The sequence below is a fragment of the Notechis scutatus genome, chromosome 2 (genome assembly GCF_049901735.1).
Source record: "Notechis scutatus isolate UNSWTSFEM ecotype Mainland chromosome 2, rNotScu1.2, whole genome shotgun sequence".
Lineage (NCBI taxonomy): Eukaryota > Metazoa > Chordata > Lepidosauria > Squamata > Elapidae > Notechis > Notechis scutatus.
The window spans coordinates 21979185-22005899 of NC_142010.1; the positions used below are offsets into that span (position 1 = coordinate 21979185).

Consider the following 26715-nt stretch of genomic DNA (forward strand, 5'->3'; position numbering starts at 1 on the left):
GTTCCACTAGTTAATTATTCTCACTGTTAGAAAATTTCTCCTTAATTCCAGGTTGCTTCTCTCCTTGATTAATTTCCATCATTTCTTGACTTGCTTTCTGATACTTTGGAAAATAGGTTGACTCCCCTTTTCTTTTTGGAAGCCCCTTAAATATTGGAACACTGCTATCATGTCTCCCCTAGTTAGTCTGATGAGATTCTTATAATAGGAGAATAACAATAAAGCAGCTACTTTGACCTGGTCACGGAGTCCTTCTGGTTCCCGACACCTGATACACATAGAGATTTTCTCTAGATGATTTGTCTCCAACCTAAGATTTCAGATCTTCCAGTAGTGCATCTTTCAGCATTGTAACTGGGCCCATCTACCTGGTTGTTGATTGTCCTCTCTGTTCTTCCACTTTTCCCAACTTTAGAACTTCTGTAGAGAGCAAGGTTTTCATATAATGTGTCCAAAGTGTGATAATTTGAACTTGATCATTGTGTTTGGAATGAGAACTCCTAGTTGATTTGTTCAATGATCCATTTGTTTGCTTTCTTGCCTGTCCATGGTATCCTCAACAAAATTAAAAAGCATCAGCATTCTTTCTATTCTGTTTCTTCAAAGCACTTGCATATTTCACTTGCATATCCTTACTAGTATCAGGTCCCATGATGTTTCATTTCATGGCAGATTTAACATCTTAACCCAAATTAGTTGATCTTGCTCTTCAGTGGCTCATCTCATACTAACCTCTAATCAAAATATTGCTATCTCTGAAGACATTCCAGTTAACTGGTTGGGTTGGTGCTCTTTGAATAAATTACTTTTTGCATTTAGGGTGGAGATTGTTTCTCATTGCTGTATCCTTAGATCTTTCTTTCGATTGTCTTCACTTTGAGGTAGCAGATGATTGATACTCAATTCATTGAAGGCCCATGTACATTCAAGACATGGGAGGTGTTCAGTGAAATGAAACATGATGCTTATTTGATTTAGACACACAAGGAATGGGTGGAAGGATGCAATAGTCTTTGGCCCTTATGATTACATCAGAGAATCTTTCATCTTTTGGTGGAAGATACAGGAATATGAGGCCAAGCAGGCTCTGGAACACTTCAGTTTCTAAAGACTTTTAGGAGTGGGAGGAAGAATTAGTTACTCTTACTCCTCCGCATATCCCAACTGGGTTTTTAAAGACACCTCAACCCTGCTTCAAAATAGTCCACAACCGCAGGAGAAGCCACAACCGCAGGAGAAATAAAAAGGAAGAGAAGAGTCTTGATGATATTTCTTTTCTCAGGTAAGACTGAAATTTTTTCAACTAGATTATGAATGTGTCTGTCTCATGGAAACTAGGGTGGAGAGAATTTTATTTTATTTATTAAATTTGTACGCCACCTATCTCACTGTTGCAGCCAGTCTAGGTGGTTTACAGAATAATAAAAAGTAAAAAAAAAATGTAATGCAAAACACTGAAAATTAGGAAGACTAAATTTGCATCTCTCCCTCCCCTTTTATATGTTTTAATCCTCCCTATTTCAAATGGTATAATGAAATGTTAGAAACTAATCTATGGGCTACTTTCTCTCTAGTTGGGGGGTTAAGGTGGAGATCTTGGAAATATTTGGATCCAAAGTTTTCTACAATTTGCTTCATAATGTCCGAACTTCCCGTTTTCTACTTCAACTCGAGAAGTAAACCCAAGAGAAGGAAGCATAGCGTTGATGTTTCCACCAAGATAAGGCCCAAAGAACTACAGGTAGTCTTCAACTTATGACCCCAATTGAGCCCAAAATTTCCATTGCTAAGCAAGACAGTTGTTAAGTGAGTTTTGCACATTTTACTACCTTTCTTTCCACAGTTGTTAATTGAACGGTTACAGGAACTGGGCTTGGCTAGTCTAGTAAAGAGAAGGACCAGGGGAGACATGGTAACAGTCTTCCAGTATTTTAGGGGCTGCCACAGAGAGGAAGGAGTCAAGCTATTTTCTAAAGCTCCTGTAGGCCAGACAAGGAATAATGGATGGAAACTGAACGAGAGATTTAACCTGGAAATAAGGAGAAACTTTCTGACAGTGAGAACAATCAACCAATGGAACAGCTTTGCCCTCGGAAGTTGTGGGAGCGCCATCACTTGAGACTTTCAAGAAGAGATTGGACTCCCATCTGTCAGAAATAGTGTAAGGTCTCCTGCTTGGGGAGCGAGTTTGACTAGATGACCTACAAGGTCTCTTCCAAATCTGATTATCTGTTATATAAGAATCACTACAGTTGTTAAGTTAGTAACATGGTTGTGAAGTGAATCTGGCTTCCCCATGGACTTTGCTTGTCAGATGATTCCAAAAGGTGATCACATGACACTGCAACTGTCAGAAATACATGCCAGTTGCTAACTCTCTGAATTTTGATCATGTGACCATGGGATGCTGCAATGGTCATAAGTGTGAAAAACGGTCATAAATCACTTTTCTCAGGGCCATTGTAACTTCAAATGGTCACTAAATGAATGGTTATAAGTCAAGGACAATCTGTACTGAATTTTTACCTCCAATTTTAGAGGACTTGCAAATTTGGAAGACAGTATCTAAATCTGTCTGTGGTATCTGGATCCTGTCCCAAGGACCAAAGAAGTGGTGGGATTATTATTATTTTTACTGGTTCTGTGGGTGTGGCATGGCTTGGTGGGCGTGGCTTGGTTGGTGTGGCAGGGGAAGGATACTGTAAAATCTCCATTCCCTCCCCACACTAACCTGCTTTCCACATCCATTCTCCTCTGCAGGGCAACAAAAGAAGACCCAGCTGATCAGCTGGGACTCAATGGGAGGCAGAGAATAGATGAGGGCGGGGACAGTCAGAGGTGGTATTTGCCGGCTCTCTGAACTGCTCACAATTTCCGCTACCGGTTCTCCAGAACTGGTCAGAACCTGCTGAATACCACCTCTGGACCAAAGGGGTGAAGCTTAAATACTGTTTGTTCTGTTTTCAGTGGATGTAAAGGTTTCACCAATGACTGATAAAATTTAAAGAATACAACCTCTTCAAGAATAAAACTTACATGTCCTTGGAAAGGGAAAGGTCATGGATCTATATAGTACAGTCCTGTAAATTCTCGTGATAAGCAAGTCCTATGATGTTCAATAAGGCTTATTCTCAGGAAAGTAATTACAGGGTCATAGCCTTACAAGCATATTATATCATAGGCAATTATGAAATAAATAGTTGTTTCCGAAAAGCTTTCTTCAAACAGGTTGGGTTACAACATTGGCACACAGTGATGCAATGAAAGTACTTTACATTTTCCTGGGAGTTGTCCAAAACCGTGTGACTGAATATTATTGCCTCTTTTAGTTTCCACTTAAGATCTGGTAACACCTTCCAATCGTTTAGAATGACCATTGTCAACACCAAGTTAATAATAATTCCTTTAATTTGTTAGCACATCCAAGAGCAGTAATCTCTATTTAAGAAATTGCATTTCAGAGGATCAGGAGGGAAAGGAATGCCAAGAATATAGTGTTGAGGATCACTAAGGAGATCCTTTTTAAATATGATATACTCCAGATAACCACTTTAAAGCACCATTCTTGAAATTTCAGCCATCAATGGAGTCTTTCTGTGAGCAGTATCCAGCTTAACAGTTACTTTGCTCCTGTACTATGAATCTGAAGCGCAGTTCCTGGAATTACTCTAGTCATTGTCAGGGACAGAGTCATTGTCCCTGAAATATATTCACAAATTCTCACGAGAGAAGAAAATGGACAGTGCCTTTTGACAGAGATGAAAGCTAGTAGCATGCTCAGCTCAGCCCACCAGTTTGGTTTGGGTTCCGTTTTATCCCGGTGAAGTCCTGCATATTTGAAGAGAACTTCCCACTCTGGGGTCCTTGGTTTCTGTCTGAGCTTGTTTGTTTTCTTGCAGGCATTTCGTTACCCAACAAGGTAAGATCATCAGTGTCAGGGTTCCAAGTCATAATCCCATAGTAAACAAAACTCCAAGGCCATTGGATTCCTCAAAGAATAGTTTTATTGGATATATCATATTGGCACAGTTCTGGTAAAAACCAACTCTGAAGTTTCCTGTGATTTTCACCTAATTAAAAGTAAAAGTTTTTCCCCTTCCCTAAACAATCGGTCACATGGTACAATCAGGGTGCCATCCAGTTACCTAGTTATGTCACTCTTCCTCTCTCTGACCATGTGTGAGAATGTCCTTGGTTCCCAGGAGAAAGTATTTTGTTTTGGCTACAAAACCCCAGCTATCTCTATTCCCCACTTCCTATGCCTCAGTTCCAGTGAGGCTACACTGAAACTTCAAAATGGCTCCGGTCAGGTCACCTGACAATCAGTGGTAACATTGTCCTGACACTGATGATGTTGCCTAGTTGGGTAATGAAACAGTTGCACAAAAACAAACAAGTTCAGACAGCACCAAGGACCCCACAGTTCAACCCTGAGCTACAAATATTATTTTATATTAGAACATCCCTCTGAAAATGAGGGCAGCTTCAAAGGGATTGCTGCAGAAAGAGACCTGCCTTTTAGAGAGAGAAAAATATCTCTGTGTTTGTATGTGCGATTGCATTATTGTGGCCTTCTTTTATTAAAGAGCTCTGCTACAAATCACAGGTTTGGAGAGATATAAAATTATTAAAAATAGTTATCCACCCCCCCCTCCACAAAGTTTGTAGTTTAATTGAATGTCAGTGAGTTCTCTCTTTTAGAATTGGATTCTATTTTAGATTTTTCTTCCTGTAAATACTTGTTTTGAATCAGATTGGAGGGAAAAGCTGGGAGGGTCCAATAATTTGCTTTCTCCCTGCAAACTTCCACGGGCATATGTATAAAGTGGCAGTGTGAATAACACTACAATGGCTCAAAAGGTGGGTTCTCTTTGACTCCACCTGCTCATCCAATTCTAGAGTGGCGATGGTGCAGTGGTGAGAATGCAGTACTTCAGGCTACTTCTGCTGACTGCCGGGTGCCAGCAATTTGGCAGATCGAATCTCACCAACTCAAGGTTGACTCGGCCTTCCATCCTTCTGAGGTCGGTAAAATGAGGATCAAGATTGTTGGGGGCAATAGGCTGACTCTGTAAACCACTTAGAGAGGGCTGTAAATCACTGTAAAGTGGTATATAAGTCTAAGTGCTATTGCTGTTGCTAGATGATGGTCTGAGTTATAAAGGAACTAACAGAATATGGTACATGAATCCTTTGACTCAAATATGTCAGCTTCCTCCATGGACCAGCAAATTCATAGTTGCCAATATGATTTAGATACAGTGTTTGATGTTCATTTTTTTCTCTCTTGTTCATGGTTCCATCCTAGAGTGCTGAATTTCCCACTCTACTTAAAAATGGGATAGTGCTCAAAGAAAAATGCCTTTTTCTGGATAAACTTCTGCAATCTACACCAGCTGAAATTCCTTCTTCAATAGCAATTATTAACATATTATAGAATGTTAACCTTTTAAAACCGTGGACAGTATTGAAATAGAAGTAAGGGGTCCTTGATGCTCTCTGAACTTGGTTGTTTTTTTTGCAGACGTTTTATAACCCAAACTAGGTAACAACATCAGTGCTAGTCCTGGCTAACACTGATAATGTTATCTAGTTTGGGTAATGAAACATTGACAAGAAAACAGCCAAGCTCAGAGGGCACCAAGGACCCCTCATGTCAACCCTGAAATACAAATATTCTCCTTTATAGAAGTAGCTTAGATTCCATCATTTAAATGGTGCTCCAAATCCTGTCTTGCTAACAATTTCCTGTTGTGACTACTGAGCAACCTCCCCCATGCCCGCCTAGTTCTAGTCACATCCAGGGGTGGGATTCTACCAGTTCGCACCTATTCGCTAGAACCGGTTGTTAACATTCTATGCAGTTCGGAGAACCGGTTGTTAGAAGAAATTACTGGCCTAATCCTGTAAGGAAGGCAGGAAGGAAACATTCTGGTATTGCTTACAGAAACTGCCTCTCCGTTAACCCTTATTACATTCTTGGCAGGACTAGACTTCCTGTCTCAGGAACGTCTCTGGAGTATTTTTCCCCTCCTTTGCTGGTACTTTGCTTGTGTGGAGTGACCATTCAAAGTTACAATGGCACTGAAAAAAGTGACTTATGACCATTTTTCACACTTATGACTTGCATCCCCACAGTCATGAGAGGCCAGGCGAGGAGATGCGTGCCTTGATGTGAGTGATGTTGAGTTGGCCACACCCAGCCAATAACATGACCACCAAGCCACATCCACCCAGTCACATGACCAACAAGCCACGCCCACCAACTAAGCCACGCCCACAGAACCGGTTGTTAAAAAATTTGAATCCCACACCTGATCACATCAGATTATCTAGTTTTGAATGCACACACAGATACTCTTTCCAACTGTATAATACAATGAATATTTATTCCACTATGTAGAACAGGTCTTATTTCCATATAAACATCTGGATGATTGCTATCTAGTCAGCTTTTATTAAAGCAATTACGTAATTTAAAATTGCTTAAGATGTTTAAGTATATGTTTATTATCATTATATTAAATTATACATGTGTGGGGGAACAGAGTTAAAACAATGTAATTTTATTACTAAAGTTAAGAAAATAGAGACTCTTATCGTTGTCCAACTGTATAGAAACATGTCACACACATATGCACACAGAGAGGGGAGAGAATTGAAGGAGATACCACGGTAGCCATCGGGCATCCCTTGAGAATATTATTGCTTTCCACCTTTTGATATTCTCAATTAACATAATTTATAACTAATTTCTGTTCAAGTAACTTGAAGATGATGTACCTTATGGTCATAAGAGCATAAGAAGAACCTTATGGAATCTGTCCGAAGGGCTATCTAATTCAACATTCTGTTTCAAACCTAACCAGATACCAGCTTGTTTCCAGAAGCCTTTATTAAAAGCTACAGTGTCCCTAGGGTTTTAAATAATCCATAAGTTCTGTTGCCAGAGAAGTTTTTAACACTCCTATTTCCCATAAATATATTTGATTTTTCCCCCGCCAAAGTTACCCGTTGTATGTTTTGTGGCTGCAAATTCCACAGGTTACTTGTCTCTTTGCAAGGAAATAATTCCTGTTACTCAAAGGGGATTTAATAGTTCAAATCCAAAGCTTTGTATCTAGTCTAGCATTAGGTCCACAGTAACCAAGTACGAAAAAGTTTATAATTAGGATTTTTTTTTCTCTTAAGTCATAATAATCACTGTTTCTTCTATCAACCTATCATCAATTGAATCCTTCTACTGCTCCTGTGCAAACAGCATCAAGATACATATTGCTTCTGACTTGAAGATAGCATATCACCATCATGATTATCTGCTAACCCTTCATGAATTTCCATAATTAACCATGAAGCAATAATCTCCCTCATGCCATCATTAAGCAAAATAATGAAGAAATCTGTTATTTACCTGAGTCACTAACTAACCAGTTCTATTAAAATTATAATGCCACACATAATTTAATGGTATTATTTATTAAGATTGTCTCACCCTTTGATTTTATGCAGCAGGAAAGGTTCCTTAATTGGCCAGCATGGATCACAATATGATCAGGACAATTGTGCATACGGCTATGGCTCTCTTATCTTTTTTCATCTCAAAGTTCAGTGTGTTACCTTCACTATTATTCAGGATCATGATCTGGTAAGTGTAAAATATATGAGAAAGAGAAAATACATATTCAGATATTAGAAGAAAGGGTTCTTTAAAAAAAATCAGGGGTGCTTAGTCAAATGCTAATAAATTCTAGCTTTGGCCCCATTATTTAAGTCAACATTTGAGGAGAGATAAAACTAAGACAAGTAGTTGCATCTTGTCTTGAAACTCCAAGAACATGTGGAGAAAAGAACAATACTTCAAAAGTTTTCAGAACAGTTTCGTCATGTAGGGTCACTGGTTGCAGGTTCCCTACTATAGCCAATCTTCCCCATTTACTTATTTAAACAACTGTATAACATCTGTATGAAACTTCTTAATCTGGAGGCTGATCTGGAAATAAGATCAGAATATGACTAAATGGTAGAATTTCCCCCATTTTCTTACACCAGGGGTGTCAAATTCAATTTCATTGAGGGCCGCATCATGGTTGTGTTTGACCTCGGAGGGCCGCGGGTGGGTGTGGCCCGGATGGGCATGGCCATGGGGTGGGCATGGCCACAGTGTGCTTCACCAAGGCTGTGATTCTACCGCTTCAGACCGGTTCTATAGAACTGGTTGTTACGATTTTGCACAGTTTGGAGAACTGGCAAATCGTGCCCCTGGCTGGCCCCACCCCTCTCTGCCAGCCCCTCCCCTCCCCACCCAGGGAAGCACCCCCCTCTCATGCTCCATTTTTTTCTCCCCTGGCCTTCAGGGAAGCCAGGATCCCCTTCTCTGTCTTACTACTTCGTCCCCCCCCAGGAGGCTTCCCTGAGGCCCAGGAGGCCAAAAAAATGGAGCTCGGGGTGTGCACGTGCAAAAAAAGCCAATCCCACCTAGCCACTCCCACCTAGCCATGCCTACAGAACCGGTAGTAAAAATATTTGCATCCCACCCCTGGGCATAACATAGGACTCATGTCAGAGGCACCCGTAGTGGCCAAGTGCTAAGGCAGGACTTCCCTGAGACCCTCCCGCACTCTCATTATAATCTCCTTCCTTCCTTCCTTTTCTTCTTTTTCCTTCCCTCTTCATTCTCCTCTTCCTTCCCCTCCTTCCTTATTTTTCCTTCCTTGCTTTCTTCCCATCTTTCCTTCTTTTTCTTTGTTTTTCCTCTTTCCCTTTCTCCTTTCCTGTCCCTTCTTGCATGCTCAAATACAAAAGGGGAAACATTTCTCCTTTTGTTTTGTTTTTAGTTAGCTTTGATAGCCCTCTGCCGGAGAAAACGGAGCCCGAGAAGGCTGCACACAGCCCCCCCCACCCCTTTGTCAGCTGTGACGCATCCTGCAACCCTCTGCTAGCAAAAATGGAGCTGGAGGGTGCATTCAGCCCCCCAGCTCCATTTTCATTGGCAAAGGCACTTCAGGATGGTCCTTTGCTCTTTCCAGGCCAGCCATGTGGGCCAGATCTAAGCACCCCGCAGGCTGGATATAGCCCACAGGCCTTGAGTTTGACACCCCTGTCTCACACTAATAGCTTTCTCACTGGCCACTCCTCTTGCTTATGTTGGACTGCTTTCTTGGTCTTGTCATTGCCACCTCTCCACAGTCCTCATCCACAACTTCACACCATTCTAGAAGCCTTCAGCAGCTTTCACAACCTCTTCCATCTACTGTGAACTAAGCTTGGAATGGAAGTCATTCCACGATATGACTCCTTCACAAACTCCCCATCAGTCTCCCATTCTGTTCTCCATATTTTCAGGACTAAGCGTCTGAAAATGGGTGTGAAGGTGAAATACCTCTATAATGAAGGATACCAATTCAGCTACTTCACCCGAGGAAAACCCGGATCCCGACCATCTGTGCTGATGCTTCATGGATTCTCACTCAACAAAGACATGTGGTTAAATACCATTGAAGTAGGTCTTCATTTTATTCTAGCTTGGATGATGCTGGTCTTATCGTGGGTACTAGAAGTCAGAGAGAAAACTTCTCCAGAGTTCCTGGCTTGTATGGCCTTTACTAACATATCTAAGGTTCTGTCCAATTTTTCTGGTTCTTTATCTTCTTGGAGGTAGATGAGAACTAGCTATCTGCCATTATGGATAAAGCAGAATAGGAAATTTAACTTAGGAAAGTGGTTTTTTTTTTAAGTTTTAAAAACAATTTTATTTACAAATTTAAAAATGTACAATTTCAAAAATACAGAAACAATAATAACACATAATTTTTTACATTTGTTGTCGAATTTGGTAAATCCTAAAAATCATTATTGGCTAGTACTAGTCACATATTCACACATTATCACATCCTAAGCACTAAATAATTCACAATATACTCCATTTATTTTCACGTTGGCATTATAACTACTCTTCTATTATGAATACATTCATGTTTTTTAATTAATAAACACAAAAAAATATTATAAATGGCTAATACTAATAATAGTAGTAACAGAGAAAAGAAGGTTTAAAACCTTTAATTGTTTTTATGTACTTAATATATTATAAACCACTGGATAATTTGTATCTTAGGTTCATTTACATGTTTCCCCTTTTATTGTCTACCCACTTATGCCATTTATCCCATATCCGGTAATAATCTGTATCCTCCTTCCCGTTAATTTTAAGCGTAAGCCACTCCAGTTGGGCACACTCATATGTTTTCTGAATAACAACTTGTATCGGTGATACATTTGGGTTTTTCCAATATTGTGCTAGTGAGATACATGCCGCAGTTAATAAATGGATGGTCAGATATTTTACTTTAGCGGAGTAGTCCCCTTTGATCATTCCCAACAAAAATAATTCCGGTTTCCACTCCAGCCCACTCTCTATAATTTCTTCTATCCACGTTCTTATTTTTACCCAATATTTCTTTATCTCAGGACAAGTCCACCATGAATGAAACTATGTACTAAATTTCCCTTTACATTTCCAACAGCAAGGATTGGCTGTCAGAAATATTTTGGCCAATCTAGAGGGCGCCAGATGCCATCTGTACATCATTTTGTATAAATTCTCCTTGTGCGCTACTGATTTGGTTAGTGTCAGGTTTTTCTGCCAGATTTCTTCCCAGTCATCCAGATCGATACTATAACCAAAGTTTTTTTCCCAAGCCAACATGGGACCTTTCACAATTTTCTCAGCCATTTCATATTCTAATAAATAATTATATAATTTGGAAATCAAACTTTTCTCAGGGTTTAAAAGTATTTTATCCAAATATGTATCTTTTACCTCAATTCCATATTTATTTACGTCTTTATTGTATCTCAATTTTATTTGAAAATATGACCAATTATCAATATCTATCTCTTGTGGTTCTAGTTCCTGTTTCGTTTTAATTCTTCCCTCGCTATCTAATATTTGGTAGTATTTCAGTTTTTTACTGATGGTCCATCGTATTTAAATGAAACATTGCCTCCATCGTTGAGAACCATCTCGGGATTTTAGTATAATGATTCTTTCTTATATTAAGCCAAACTTTAATTAAAGACTTTTGGAATACATATTTAGTAAAATATACATTGTTTTTACTATTCGGGTTCCATAGAAATGCATGCCAGCCTAGCTGTAAATCATATCCCTCCAATTGTAAAATCCTGTTATTCCTTAAATCAATCCAATCTTTTATCCACACTAATGCCGCTGCTCTATAGTATGTCTCCCAGACAGGTAGTCCGAATCCACCCCTGCTTTTATTATCTTGTAAATAAGTTTTTTTTTATCCTTGTTTTCTTCTTTGCCCAGATAAATTTCATCAGAATTTTATCTACATCTTTAAAGAATTTTTTGTCCAGTAATATCAGAATTGTTTGAAATAAATATAATATTTTAGGTAGAACATTCATTTTGATTGTTGCTATTCTACCTAATAATGAAATTTGCATCTTATTCCAATTTTCCAAGTCCTTTTCAATCTCTTTCAGTAATTTAGTAAAATTATCCTCTCGCAGATTTAATGTTCTAGCTCTTAACCAGATTCCTAAATATTTAATTTTATTTACAATTTGTAATCCCGTCTTTTCTTCCAATTTTTTTTGTTTACTATTTGTTATGTTTTTAAACATAACAAATAGTAAACAAAACTAAACCCAAAAAAAACCTAAACCAAAACTAAACCAAACATTTTGTTTTTTTCCTTATTGATTTTTAATCCTGCTAATTTCCTGAATTTATCTATTTCATTTAGTAGAGCTGGTCCTGAGCCTATTGGATCTTCTATGACAAAGACCATATCATCTGCGAAGGCTTGTAATTTATATTCTTGATTTTTAATTTTAATTCCTTTAATTTCCTTATTTAATCTAATTCTATCTAGCAAAGTTTCCAAAATAGTTATAAAAAGCAGAGGTGAAAGCGGACATCCCTGTCTGACCCCCTTCCTTATCTCCAATGATTTGGTAATTTCTCCGTTTAATAATACATTGGCCTTTTGTGTGGCATAGATTGCGTTCAACATTTTTACGAAATTATCTCCCAAATCCATCAAATTAATCTGCTTTTTCATAAAGTCCCACTTTAAGTTATCAAAGGCCTTTTGTGCATCCAGGAAGACCAAAGCCATTTGGCTTCCTGGATACTTTTCATAATATTCCAATATATCTATTATTGTTCTTGTGTTATATCTGATCTGCCTCGTGGGAAAAAATCCATTTTGATCCGGGTGAATTTTATTACTGAGTATTTTCTTTAATTTTTCCGCCATTACCACCATAAAAATGTTGTAATCTGAGTTTAAAAGGGATATTGGTCTGTAATTCTGTGTTTGATTGGCATCTGTGCCCTCTTTCGGAATCAATGTTATGTATGCTTCCTTCCAAGATTCTGCTATTTTAGCATCCAGTAATACCCCATTGCAAACCTCTAATAGCATTATCTCTAATATATCACCTATTTCTTTGTATAGCTCATTTGGTAATCCATCTGGGCCTGGCATTTTATTTCTTTTTTGTTTTTGAATCACCACCTTTAGCTCGTCTAAAGTTATTTCTTTATTCAACATCTCTTTTTTGTCCTCTGATATTGGATAGAGAGTTCCTTCTTTCAAATATTCTTCTATTTTATTTAAGTCAACTGCTTCTTGTTTGTAAAGATCTTTGAAGTACTCTCTTACAATTTCCTTTTTTTTCTCCTGATCTGTCTCTATTATTCCATTTTTATCCTGTAATTGGTATATCATTCTTTTCTGATTTTTTTTTCTTAATTTATATGCCAGCCATCTAGGAAAGTGGTTTTGACCCTCCTGATGGTAGGGATCACTTATTCCTTGCCAAACAGCTGCAATGAGAAATTGACTGGTCACAACAGGATATAGCAATTTTATAAAATATTTGAGTACCATTGTGCATTTCCCACTCTAATAAAGTAATATTGAAAAGACAGTTGTGGAAATTTCATGTAATCACATGCATTCTTTCCTGAAATTTTATGAAATTACCCTCTTGTGCAATTTGCTGATCTTTGGGCTATTAATTAATGCCCTTTTAAAAAGTCAGTAGGCAGGCCATGCATCCGAACATGTCCTGGTGGAACAGTTGACATGAGGGTAAATACCAAAATACAAATGCTGAAGTAAAGAGGCAGTTAAGAAGTAAAAAAATATAAATAGATAGATGGATGATAGATAGACATTCCTTGGATTTCATTCCTTGGATTCACATGCAGGACCATTTCCCCATAGGTCTTTTCTTTTCTTTTAATAGTTTTTATTCAAGAAAAAATATTTTAAAAAGAGAATCATGAAACATGGACAGGACCATGCCCCACTCATCATCAATGGAGAACAAGTGGAAACTGTCCCTACGATCAGATTCCTTGGCATCCATATTTCAGCTGATATCTCCTGGTCCCCTAACCCCAAGGCCATAGGGAAGAAGGCTCAGCAGTGGCTGCACTTCCTGCGGGTTCTCAGGAAGAACAATCTGGATAAGAAGCTGTTGCTGGCTTTCTATAAAGCCTCTTTGGAGAGCACTCTGACATACTGTCTGGGTGTGTGGTATGCAGGCTCCACAGTTGAGGACAGGAAAACTGTACAGAGGGTGATAAACACAGCTCAAAAGATCATTGGTTGCCCTCTGCCCTCCCTGGAAGACTTAGCCAGGTCCCGCTGCCAAAGCAGAATCAAGGCCATTATAGAAGACCCCTCACACCCTGGCAATTATCTTTTTGACTTGCTGCTGTCTGGACAGCGTTTTAGGTCAATAAAATCCCACACCACTAGCCTAACAAATAGTTTCTTTCCCTGGGCCATCCAAACCGCAAATAAACACAAAGTCACTACCTTATTAAGATGTGAAAAGATGTAAAATCTCAATACCCCGTTCAGATGTATAATAACATATTACAGTACAATCCATCTCTTGTGTATTATACTCGGCTAAGCGTTACAGTCAGTGTTGGATGTATATTTTGTGTATATTCATAGATATTGTACTCTCAAATTGCAAATGGAGATGTGGTTACTCTATTTTTCTTATCTTCATTTTTAAGTGTTTTGATTTTATTGTATTGCGAACAGTTGCTGTGGTGCATCCACAGTTTCTTTGTACTTGTACAATGACAATAAAGTTCTTCTAATTCTAATTCTAATGTTCTCATATTTTACAGTGTTTTCATAACAGTGTACATCTCTATTAGTGTTAATTAAGATCATTTACTACAAAGATATCTTAAATCTAATTCCTGATTTCTTCCTTATCTATGTTATTAATACATTGTGATACATTGTTTGTTTTCCTATGTTACTACACTACTACACCTATATACATAGCTGTACTATACATATATTCATAGCTATATGAATAAGCTATCCTTATTTCTGTTGTTCCATAATAGGTCTTTCCTAAGGACCTCCATTTGGTCTGCCTTGATTTGCCAGGTCACGGGGGAACCACTTGCTTGCTTGGAGAAAGTTACACAGCAGTTGCTCAAGCTAAAAGGGTACACCAGGTAGGGCTTTTCTTGAGCAGTGATCATTGTTCTTTGAAGGCTGGTGAGTGACAGCAAATGGGAAAAGTGAGGAGGGATGAGACACTAGATATAAACCAAGAAGGGACTTTACTGTGCAATGAAAAATATATAAAACAGTCTATTCTTTGTATTAAAAATGTAGAATCTCCTTTCAGTCAAACATGACTTCTGATGACTTCATGGACGTGTCCATTTGATTTCTTTGAGATAAAAGAAAATACTTTACCACTGCCTCCTTTTATAAATTTTTGTTTTAATATTTTCGCTCTTAGTTCAGTTTCAGTCAAATATTCCTAGTATCAAACCCTGCTTAGCTTTCCAAGATGGAGCACTGTTAGTTAGATGTTGCCACCTGGAATATTGTGGAAAGCCAAAAATTTGAATTACTGTAGTTCCAGAAAGAAGGGATTAGGATGGGTGAGTATCTCATGAAAGCACAACCTCAATCTCGTTGTTTCAAATGTTTGTTTCAGTTTGTCCAGTGTGCTGGTCTGAACCACAAGCCTTTCCACCTGATTGGCATGTCCATGGGAGGCATGGTTGCTGGGGTTTATGCTGCTCTCTATCCAGCCCACATCTCCTCTTTAGCCCTCTTCTGCCCAGCTGGTAAGTATATCAAGTAAGTAAACTGTGAAGGAAAAGGCAGGATGCTTGGTCCAAAATCTATCTCAGGCTGGCTGTGGGGAATTCTGAGAACTGAAGTACCCAAGTCTTAAAGTTACCAAGTTTGAAGATCCTTGAGCTAGATTATAATATAAGAACTTGATGGATTGTTTGGAGATGGTTTCTCTCATCAGATGCAATAATTCTTCATGCATTTCAGGGGAGTAAGTAGAAGTAAGTTAGTAAGACCACATTTGGAATACTGCATCCAATTTTGGTCACTGCAATATAAAAAAAGAATATTGAGACTCTAGAAAAAGTGCACAGAACAGCAACAAAGATGATTAGAGGACTGGCTGTTAAAACAAATGATAAATGGTTGCAGGAACTTGGCATGTCTAATTTAGTGAAGAGAAGGAAAGGAGAAAAGGGGGACAACCTATTCTCCAAAGCAACTAAGGGCAAGAGAAAAAGTAATGGATGGAAAGAGAGATCCAACCTAAAACTAAGAAGAAATTTCCTGACAGTGAGAACAATTAATCAGTGGAATGGCTTGCCATCAGAAATTGTGCTTGCATCATCACTGGAGATTTTGAGGAAGAGATTATACAGCCATTTCTCCAGAATGGTATAGGATCTCCTGCTTGAGCAGGGATTAGACTAGAGGATCTCTAAGGACCCTGCCAACTATTATTCTGTTAAGTGATGATCAACTGGATGTTTTGGTGGTGGTTGTACTCTTCATACAAGGTTTGCCTGCCATGAATGTTAAGCTTTATGCTGGGTTACCACCATTTTTCCTATCCAATCTTTTACCTACCAGTTATTCCACTTGTACCAGTTGTAGATATAATAATTGAAATCTAATTATGAGAATAAATGATATATGGTTTTTTTTTAATACATCTATGCCTGCAATTCCTGTTCAAATGGGTTTAGCAATGTTGTGTTTGTCTTATATTAGCTTTTAAAATTTTGCATTTTCCCCTACTTACAGGTGTGAGGTATTTAACTGACAGTGAATTTTTTGCCCAGTTACATGAGCTGATTTTCTCTAAGGGCTCTGTGGAGAATGCTATTATCCCAGTTACGGAAGAGCAGTTGGAAAACTTCGTAAAGCTGTGCTTATACCACCCCATTTTTTTAAAGATTCAGGTGAAGTTCTGACCTTTCGTGGATTGCTATGTTGTTACCAGTCTCTTCTGATAACATCTTCTTTCTCCTTCCCTATCTCTCTTATTTTAATGGGGTATCCAGAGAGAGCACACAAACCAGAAGGTAAAAGAATATGAACATTTGAAAAATGCAGAAAACTGGAAAAGGCTAGAGGAGGTGTGGACAGGTTCATTCATTTGCAGTCGTTCGAGTGCAGTACTGCACTTCTGCTGACTGCCGGCTGACTGCAATTTGGCAGTTCAAATCTCACCAGGCTCAAGGTTGACTCAGCCTTCCATCCTTTCGAGGTGGGTAAAATGAGGACCCAGATTGCTGGGGGCAATATATGCTGACTCTGTAAACTGCTTAGAGAGGGTTGTAAAACACCGTAAAGTGGTATATAAGTCTGTGCTATTGCTATTGCTATCCTGGAACTGCTCACCATGAAATAAATAACCAAGCTATTAATGTCTTCTGATTTGTAATTTAAAGGCACAGAAGGAAAGAAGTGGGTTGTCCCACTGCTATAAAATGTCCCCCACAATGCTTGGTCTTAGATCTTCCTTTACCAAAAGAGTGTTGTCAGTTGTCAGTGTGGGGTAATATCAGCTAAAGGCTAATAATTGATTTTCCACAATATCCACAAAAGTCATCATACTATGACAAGTGTCTGTGGAGGTTCTCAACCATCCAGATTATGGTTGTGCCAAAGATGCTTTTTCAAAGGCAACTGGATTTTGTTTTTCCTTGAAGATGTTTCAGTTCTCATCCAAGAAGCTTCTTCAGAACCCCTGAAGAAACTTATTCAGGTTTGATTCTATGACCAGGCTAGAAATTAGACAACCTGAGGATTCCAGATTTAATATTTCCCAGCTGTGCTTGACTGAAACTGCCCATAGATACTTTTTAAAAATTAACCCATTTTTTGCCAAGACCACATTCCTCTTCTCTTCTCTTCTCTTCTCTTCTCTTCTCTTCTCTTCTCTTCTCTTCTCTTCTCTTCTCTTCTCTTCTCTTCTCTTCTCTTCTCTTCCCTTCCCTTCCCTTCCCTTCCCTTCTCTTCTCTTCTCTTCTCTTCTCTTCCTCTTCTTTATTTACTGGTTCAGTCTTGCTTTACTTATTGTTGACTAAGTTGTCAAGAATGGGCTTGAACCAGTCACTGTAAATTATCTTCATCAAAATATTCAGCCTAATATTGAGCATCTCCCCGCAAGAGGTTTTCAAAATGACCTCTATAGGATTTCAGTGAAAAGAAGTATACTCACCAATGCAATGAACAGCTAATCAGGGATGTGGTTTTCCATATCAAACTTTGCAGGACAAAGGTGGCCCTGGTGCAGAGCAAATGACAAAATGTACAACACAGTGACTCAAGGACCGGTCTTCGTGTACTTGCATATCATGTCATGACTCAAATAAGAAAGGGCAAATTTGCCTTAGAAAAATGTGATTTTTCATCATGTTGGTGTCCCTAGAGTTGGGAATGGGCATATTTATGCTTGGCTGCTCACACTTTTCAAAAACTTTTGAGAAATTGCAAATTCAATTCAAACATAATTCAATACAATGTAACTTATTCTATAAGCCTCCCAGAGTTGCCCTATGGGGGATGCGGGCAGCATATAACTTTAATAAATAAAATAAATTAAAATTAATAACTTCCGACTTGCACTTTGATTTCTCCACTTTTAGCTCCTAAAGGGATATCTTGAAGATTGGACATCACATAAGTCAGTTTTTGTAAAATGTAAGTACAAGGCACAGTATGGACCAGCCCACATTTCAGAAAGACAAGCCTACATTTAGCACCAATATAATCAATCCAACACCAACTCCCCACTCAGCACATGTTGATTCCATTTGCATCTTATATTTGACAGAACAGAATAACTGAGTTAGAAGGGACCTTTGAGGTCATCTGGTCCAACCCCCTGCTCAAGCAGGAGACCCTATATACCATATCAGACAAATGGCTGTCCAAAGTCTTCTTGAAAACCTCCAGTGATGGAGCACCCACAACTTCTGAAGGCAAGCCATTCCGTGGGTTAATTGTTCTCAATGTTAGGAAAGCTCCCTTTATTTCTAGGTTGGATTTGAGACTTGATTCCTGATTTTTAAAATGTTAAATAGTCTTGGGGAAATGAGTTGTCTCTTGACACAATACACTATAGCTGTAGCACCCTGCACACTGAAGTCCTACAGTTCAGATCTCCTTTGTAATCATCACAGATCAGCCTTTCCCAATTCACAAGACTCCCAAGGGTGTTAGGAATGAATAGAATAGAATAGAATAGAATAGAATACTTTATTGGCCAAGTGTGATTGGACACACAAGGAATTTGTCTTGGTGTATACAGGTGAAACTCGAAAAATTAGAATATCGTGCAAAAGTTCATTTATTTCAGTAATGCAACTTAAAAGGTGAAACTAATATATGAGAAAGACTCATTACATGCAAAGCAAGATAGTTCAAGCCGTGGTTTGTCATAATTGCGATGATTATGGCTTACAGCTCATGAAAACCCCAAATCCATAATCTCAGAAAATTAGAATATTACATGTAATCAACAAAACAAGGATTGTACATAGAATAATATCGGACCTCTGAAAAGTATAACCATGCATATGTACTCAGTACTTGGTATGGGCCCCTATTGCAGTAATTACTGCCTCAGTGCAGTGGGGAATGGAAGCTATCAGCCTGTGGCACTGCTGAGGAGTTATGGAAGATCAGGATGCTTCAATAGCAGCCTTCAGCTCTTCTGTATTGTTCGGTCTCATGTCTCTCATCTTTCTCTTGGCAATGCCCCATAGATTCTCTATGGGGTTCAGGTCAGGCGAGTTTGCTGGCCAATCAAGTACAGTAATCCCATAGTCATTGAACCAGGTTTTGGTGCTTTTGGCAGTGTGGGCAGGTGCCAAGTCCTGCTGGAAAATGAAGTCAGCATCCCCATAAAGCTCGTCTGTGGAAGGATGCATGAAGTGCTCCAAAATCTCCTGGTAGATGGCTGTGTTGACCCTAGACTTAATGAAGCACAGTGGACCAACACCAGCAGATGACATGGCTCCCCAAATCAACACAGACTGTGGAAACTTCACATTGGACTTCAAGCATCTTGCAGTGTGTGCCTCTCCATTCTTCCTCCAGACTCTGGGCCCTTGGTTTCCAAATGAGATGCAAAAGTTGCTCCCATCAGAAAAGAGGACTTTGGAGCACTGAGCAACAGACCAGTTCTGTTTTTCTTTAGCCCAGGTAAGATGCTTCTGACGTTGTTTGTTGTTCGGGAGCGGCTTGACAAGAGGAATACGGCATTTGAAGCCCATGTCCAGGATCCGGCTGTGGGTGGTGGCTCTTGATGCACTGACTCCAGCCTCAGTCCACTCCTTGTGAAAGTCCCCAACACTTTTGAATGGCCTTTTCCTGACAATCCTCTCCAGGCTGCGGTCATCCCTGCTGCTTGTGCACCTTTTTCTTCCACACTTTTCCCTTCCACATAACTTTCTATTGATGTGCTTTGATACAGCACTTTGGGAACATCCAACTTCTTTTGCAATTACCTTTTGAGGCTTTTCCTCCTCGTGGAGGGTGTCAATGGTGGTTTTCTGCACAACTGTCAGGTCAGCAGTCTTTCCCATGATTTTGATTCCTACTGAACCAGACTGAGAGACCATTTAAAGCCCCAGGAACCCTTTGCAGGTGTTATGGCTTAATTTGCTGATTAGAGTGGGACACTTTGAGCCTAGAATATTGAACCTTTTCCCAATATTCTAATTTTCTGAGATTGTGGATTTGGGGTTTTCATGAGCTGTAAGCCATAATCATCACAATTATGACAAATCATGGCTTGAACTATCTTGCTTTTCATGTAATGAGTCTATCTCTTATATTAGTTTCACCTTTTAAGTTGCATTACTGAAATAAACGAACTTTTGCACGATATTCTAATTTTTTGAGTTTCACCTGTATACAACTCCCATGCTTTCCCAGTCAATTCAATCCTCATTTGGTGTGGAGTTTAGAGGTTATTGTCCATCTATGCTAGAGAGGTGCAAGTTGGAAAAATTTCTGGAGTGGCATTTAATGGTCAAATGGGATAACAAAGGATTCAGTTACTGTTCCAGCCAAGGGTTCCTTAGTCAAATTTACTTATCCCCTTATTTATAAGAAAACTGAAGAACAGAAGCAAGCAAATCCCATGGCAGGTGTCACTACTCGTGAAAAATGGAGGGGAGGGGAAGAACCGAACCAATTCTGTTTCCTTTCTGCTTGAGAAAGGTTTTCTGGACCTCACCAGCAGTGAATCGAAGTACAGCCTCCATGAGAACATGAGGAAAATCAAAGCTCCCACCCAGATCATTTGGGGAAAGGATGACAAGGTAAGGGATGTATATTTGTCTGGGGTTTTGTGCACACTGTGTGTTACAATGAGGCAAGGAAGCCCTAACAACAATGGAAATTATTGTATTATTAGAGAATTTTACGTGGCCTGAATTCAAGACTCAATGTCCACCTTTTTTTATACTGGAATGTGATGTCCACCAATGAAGAAAGGGAAGTGCACACCTTCCTTGGTAGCAGAAATGAACCATTTTCATTAGTGTAAGGGTTTTGCATGGTTTGTTGAGGGTTACGCACCAAAAGAGGCAGGATGAGGATTTATTTGGGAGACTTCAGGGCTTTTGAGTGTCAAAGGAGCCTATTAGGGCTTAAAGTACTTATTTCGCTCCTTTATTCCCTTCCCCAAAATTCAGACACAAAGAGACCTTGTTCTCCTCACTGACTGGGTTGTGCGAAGGTAATTTGTATCCTTTCTTTAGGGAATTTACAAATTAAATGAAAACAAAACAAAGATTTGATTTCACGATTTTGGAAATCATTGTTAACATGTTAGGGAGGGAGGGAGGGAGAAGAAAAAGGAAAAGTTTGTTTTCTTCCTTCCTCCTGGGCTAAGGTGGAGTTAAAATAGGAAGATTTTTCATCATCATCATCCTCATCATCATCCCCTAGTGAGGCACTATCTTGACATGGCTGTGGGGCTTTTTGTGCTCTGAGGAAGATTAAAGCTATGCCACAGGTTCAACCACAGAGGTCTCATCAGAGGAATCAGACTAAAAGTGTCTCTCCCATTAAAAATAAGTTGTTGCCTGGGTTAACAAGGACACACTAGATACCAATAGCACTTAAACTTATATAGTGCTTTACATATAGTGCTTTAAACTTATATAGTGCTTTACAGCCCCTCTCTAAGTGGTTTACAGAGCCAGCCTATTGCCCTCAACAATCTGGGTCCTCATTGTACCAAACCTGGAAGGATGGAAGACTGAGTCAACCTTGAGCCTGGTGCATTCTAACCATTCTAACCACCACAGCTAGATGTTGGAGTTCCTGAACATCTAGTGAAAAATGAGCTACAGGACTAAAGGCTGTTGGCTGAGCAACCAGGGCCAGCAGCTGAGGAACTGTTGAAATAAATGGTGCTTACCTATCACAAATATACAGTGATTGAAAACAAAGAAATAATGATCTGTTGTTACAGATCAAGTTCAACAAGAAGATGATATTTGAAACGAATGCATAGAAAGAACAACATCCAGAATCAGAAATAATAGAACAGAGGCTAGCAGATCAACATTGATTTATGATACAAAATAAAGTATTCACAAAAGCAGAATTGGAAGAACTCCAAAGGTCTACCAAGGCAAATAAATCAAAGTTTTGCCAGAAGTAACTCAGACTATAAAGGCAGACCAGGGGGCAGTAGAGAAATCCAGCAGAGCGATAGAATTATTTCCATTTCAAAACCCTTTCTCTGCCTCAGAAAGAATAAGGCTCTCTGACTAAAGCAATAGAAGAATTGAAAGAAAGAATAATTGAGCATCTAGAACAGCACAAAATCATCGGAATAAGGCTGCCTGCATTGAAGCTTGTTCCAAAGACACAGCTAGCATGAGGATTAAAAGATTTTTCCCCAGAAGGAAGAAAAAAGAAGAAAGAAATCAAGTAACGTACAGCACAGCTGCAGTTGTAACTAAATAGTTGGGATGCAAAATCAACAAAGAAGAAATTACAAATAATAAGCATAATTAACATAAAACTAAAAGCCAAATAATGGGCCACCAAAATAGAAGATCAAACTGGAAAATAAATTTATTTATTTTATTTTTATTTATTTATAAGTATAAGGTATAAGTATAAACATAGTTATGAATACATGAAATGGATACATATAAGAAAAAAAAACAATAGGACAGGGACGGTAGGCACGTTGGTGCGCTTATGCATGCCCCCTACAGACCTCTTAGGAAAGGGGTGAGGTCAATAGTAGACAGTCTAAGGTTAAAGTTTTTGAGGTTTGGGGAAGAAACCACAGAGTCAGGTAGAGTATTCCAGACATTGACCACTCTGTTGCTGAAGTTGTATTTCCTGCAATCAGGTTTGGTGCAGTTTACCTTGAGTTTGTATCTATTGTGTGCTCTTGTATTGTTAGGACATTGCAATGTATAATTTTATGTACTATACTTAGATCGGACCGAAGGCAGCATAGTTCTAGGTTTTCTAGGTCTAGAATTTCAAGTCTAGTGACATAAGGTATTCTGCAATGAGTAGAGGAGAACTCTTCTTGTGAAATATTTCTGGACTTTCTCAACTGTATAAATATCAGATATGTAATGCGGGTTCCAGACTGATGAGCTGTATTCAAGTATTGGTCTACTAAATGTTTTGTATGCTCTAGTTAGTAGTGTTATATTACCAGAGAAAAAGCTACGTAGGATTAGGTTAACAACTCTCAATGCCTTTTTGGCTATATAGTTACAGTGGGCTGTAGCACTTAGATAATTAGAGTTGAGTATTCCAAGGTCCTTGACAGAGTTTGGATCATCAACAAGGTCTTGACTATTCAGTGTGTTTTTTATTTTCTGATATTTTTTTTTGCCAATATGTAAGACAGAGCTTTTATTTGTTGAGATTTGAAGTTGCCATTTGTTTGACCATTCTGATACATAGTCGAGGTCTTTTTGAAGGGATCAGATGCAAGCAAACTAGAACAGATGAAAGAAAAAAAGCTGAAGAACAAGGAAATTAAAGCATACCTAATCAAGAAATACCACTTAGAAAGAAGGAAGATCAAGGAAGCACTGGAAATAACAAAGCAGCAAACAACAGCTATAGCCAAGAAGATCAGCACATATGAAGCTCTAATTGCAAATTATAGGCAGAAGCTCCAATTTCAATGCAATCAGAAGCATTTCTACCAATCCAGAAATGGGGAGATTGCAGGGAATCAGCCAGTACCCGACAAGGAAAAAACAGTGCAATTCTGGATGCAGATATGAGATAACCCAAAGAAATACAACAAGGATGCAGCTTGGTTAAAACAGGTGGATAAGAATAAAAAAGAAGCTGAAATGAAAGAACTAGTAATAACAACAGAAATGTTAGAGAAAAGAGCAAGGAAGATGAAGAATTGGTTAGCACCAGGTGAAAATGAACTGCATGGTTTTTGGTTGAAATTTTTGACTGGTCTACACCCAGTGGTGTGATTCAAATGGTTTAACAACCAGTTCACCCAGAGTCAGGGTCAGAGCTGGTATTCAGCAGGTTCTGACCAGTTCTGGAGAACCGGTAGCGGAAATTTTGAGTAGTTCGGAGAACCACAAATATCACCTCTGACTGGAGATTTTACAGTATCCTTCCCCTGCCACGTCCACCAAGCCATGCCCACAGAACCAGTAGTAAAAAAATTTTTGAATCCCACCCCTGGTCAGGTTGGCTGTCATGGGAGATGTGGCCCAACCCCATCTTTCAGCTCTGCTGCACATGCAAGATGAGTCTCCCGCGATGGCCAACCTGACCCTGGGTGAACTGGTTGTTAAATTACCCCACCTGGGCGCTGCAGTTTGCTGCAATGGAGAAACAGGAAATGGAGTGGGCAGCTCAAGGGGGGGGAGGAGCAGGGAGAAGAAAGAGGGAAAGCAGCCTTCTCCTTCCCTTGTGCCGGCTGCTCCGTTGCCCATTTGTCCATTGCAGCACAGTGCAGCGCCCAGGATCCACTCTGATAGCTGTGGGGTGGATAATTTAACAACCAGTTTACTTGAACCGGTGTGAACCAGCTGAATCCCACCCCTGTCTGCACCCTCTAGTTGCCAAGCAATTTAACAAACTGCAAGGACATGAAATTGAAGAGTGGCTAAAATCTGACAAAACCTACCTCCTAATGAACGATTCAACAAAAGGGGCAGCAACAGGCAACTACAAGCCAATAGCAACAACTTTTTATTTAAATGGGAAGGTTAAAATCAATATAGATGTTATTTGTCTTGCTGTTGGCTATGCCTGCAGCTTTATAGGTATTAACAAATGTGTGAAACTACTGAGTCCACTGTATATTACTCGGAGCAGCTCACATAAGTTGCTTAAGGCCCGGAATAAGTTGGAACAATGTCTGTCCTTTCCATGGCAGGCTTAACAAAATCCAGGAGCCAAAGGTCTCCTCACAATCCCTACTGATGTGGAGTAGGGGATAGGTATTTTGCAATAATGTCTACAACATGGTGCTCAGGTGCTAGCCATCTCCTCCTGTAAAATCTGCATAGAATACAGGTAGTCCCCGACTTACAACAGTTAATTTAGTTACGGTTGAAAGTTACATCCCTGAAAGAAGTGAGTTATGACCGTTTTACAACCATTGTAGCATCCCCATGGTCGCAGGATTTACATTTGGATGCTTGACAACCGACTCACATTTATGACAGTTGCAATGTCCTGGAATCATATGGTTCCCCTTTTGCGACCTTCTGACAAGCAAAGTCAATGGGGAAACCATATTCACTTAACAACCATGTTATTAATTGAACAACTGCATTGATTCACTTAAGAAATGTGGCAAGAAAAGTTGTAAAATGGGGGAAAATTCAAGAAATGTTTCAGTTAACAACATATTTTGGCCTCAATTGTGGTCATAAGTTGAGGATTACCTGTAACCAACTGTAGAGAGTAAGAAAGATGACCTTTGTTAGAGATATGTAGAAGCTGCTTAGGCAAAAGAGATAGAAATATTTAAAAAAACATCCACTGCCACTAACACTGATAGAGAAGCCAAGAGTATGTAAAATGAGAATAAACCTCACTCCCTGCTATTGAATCTCCTTCACTGATTATATTATCTAGTTTGGTAATGATATGTCTGCAAGTAAACAAGTTCAGAGCATACCAAGGAAATAAAAGTTCAGAGAGGAGGAGGAGGGGGGAAGAGGAGGAGGAGGAGGAGGAGGAATAATGGTAATTTTCACCAAACAGGAACACTTCACTTTCACATGGCTGGTTAGTAACTTGATCAGTATGATCATCTTAATTCTTCTAGTTTAAGTAACTCTTGCTGTAAGAAAAGATGAGAACTAAGATTTTACACAGGACTTAAGCCAAGAGAATCCACATTATCCTGATACCTACCTAAAAAGTTTAATAAAGGGAAGTTCAAGTTTAATGACTCTGTCCTTGAAGAAACAATACTACGCATAATACAGTCCAATGGCTAAATTCATTACTAGCTTTCAAAGCAGAAGATCCTTTCTATGTACTTTATAAAGACTTTCAAGGGGAGAGGAAAATGTAACGTTTCTTTGTTGCGCAGGTCTTTGATTCTTCGGGTGCAGCAGTTCTGGCAGCTGCCATTCCTAATTCCCAAGTGCATTGGCTGGAAAAATGTGGTCACTTAATAACCCTCGAGAGGCCCAGGACATCTGCAAAGCTCCTCTTGGAATTCTACAAATCGGTCTGTGACTCAGCCGAGCAGAAGAAGGTGGCCTGAGGTTCAGGAAGTGCCAGGTGGCAGGAGACAGGCAAGGTCTGCCACCCCTATCAGCTCCATCTTGATTTCTCTGGCTGGTACAATGGGAGCTACAACTCAAGATACTTAGTAGGCAGCAGAGGAGGTGAGGACCTAGAGAAAACAAAGTTTTGCACCACCATTCCAGAAAGACTAATAGAGAATCGATCCATCTTTTCTAACAAAGCTTACAGTACAACAGTCTTGTCTATAGTGATTAGATAGAGTGGAATGTCACTCTACAGAAACACTACAGTACACTCCTGAGCAGCAATATCACAAGGTAGCTACCGGTAATTGTCTTGGTGTCCTGCTTTTGAATCTGAGGTGGTTGAGAGAGATGCACTCAGTAAACAATGTGTTTGTTTGGTAGAATTGTATCCCACCTTTCCTTGAAGAACACAAGTGAACTTCCTTCACATTTTGACTGGCCCGAAGGTATTGAAGTTAAGGTATTGAAGATTTAATAGCTGACCAGCTGTTGTCAGGCTGCTGTAAATGCTGATGCAATGAGGATGAGACAGCAGGGTTATTGACGCTTTAAGAAGCTGTCTATATAAAGGAGGCCATGAGAGG

The 26715-nt window shown here is 39.3% G+C and overlaps 1 protein-coding gene across 1 annotated transcript; it reads left to right on the forward strand.

Moving 5' to 3' along the window:
• The first annotated feature begins 1211 nt into the window (after nt 1-1211).
• Nucleotides 1212-26715, forward strand: LOC113421990 (monoacylglycerol lipase ABHD6-like). Its single transcript, XM_087953739.1, has 9 exons — nt 1212-1282; nt 7510-7645; nt 9343-9499; nt 14420-14533; nt 15028-15160; nt 16155-16312; nt 18005-18059; nt 20589-20689; nt 25945-26715. Exons 2-9 carry the CDS (start codon nt 7536-7538, stop codon nt 26119-26121), a joined length of 1005 nt encoding a protein of 334 aa, XP_087809865.1. The 5' UTR covers nt 1212-1282; nt 7510-7535; the 3' UTR covers nt 26122-26715.

Coding starts and splice junctions, on each gene's coding strand:
- LOC113421990 (XM_087953739.1), top strand. CDS start 7,536: ATGGATCACAATATGATCAGGACAATTGTGCATACGGCTATGGCTCTC. Junction 15,161..16,154: donor AGCCCTCTTCTGCCCAGCTG/GTAAGTATATCA, acceptor CCCTACTTACAG/GTGTGAGGTATTTAACTGAC. Junction 20,690..25,944: donor TTTGGGGAAAGGATGACAAG/GTAAGGGATGTA, acceptor TTTGTTGCGCAG/GTCTTTGATTCTTCGGGTGC.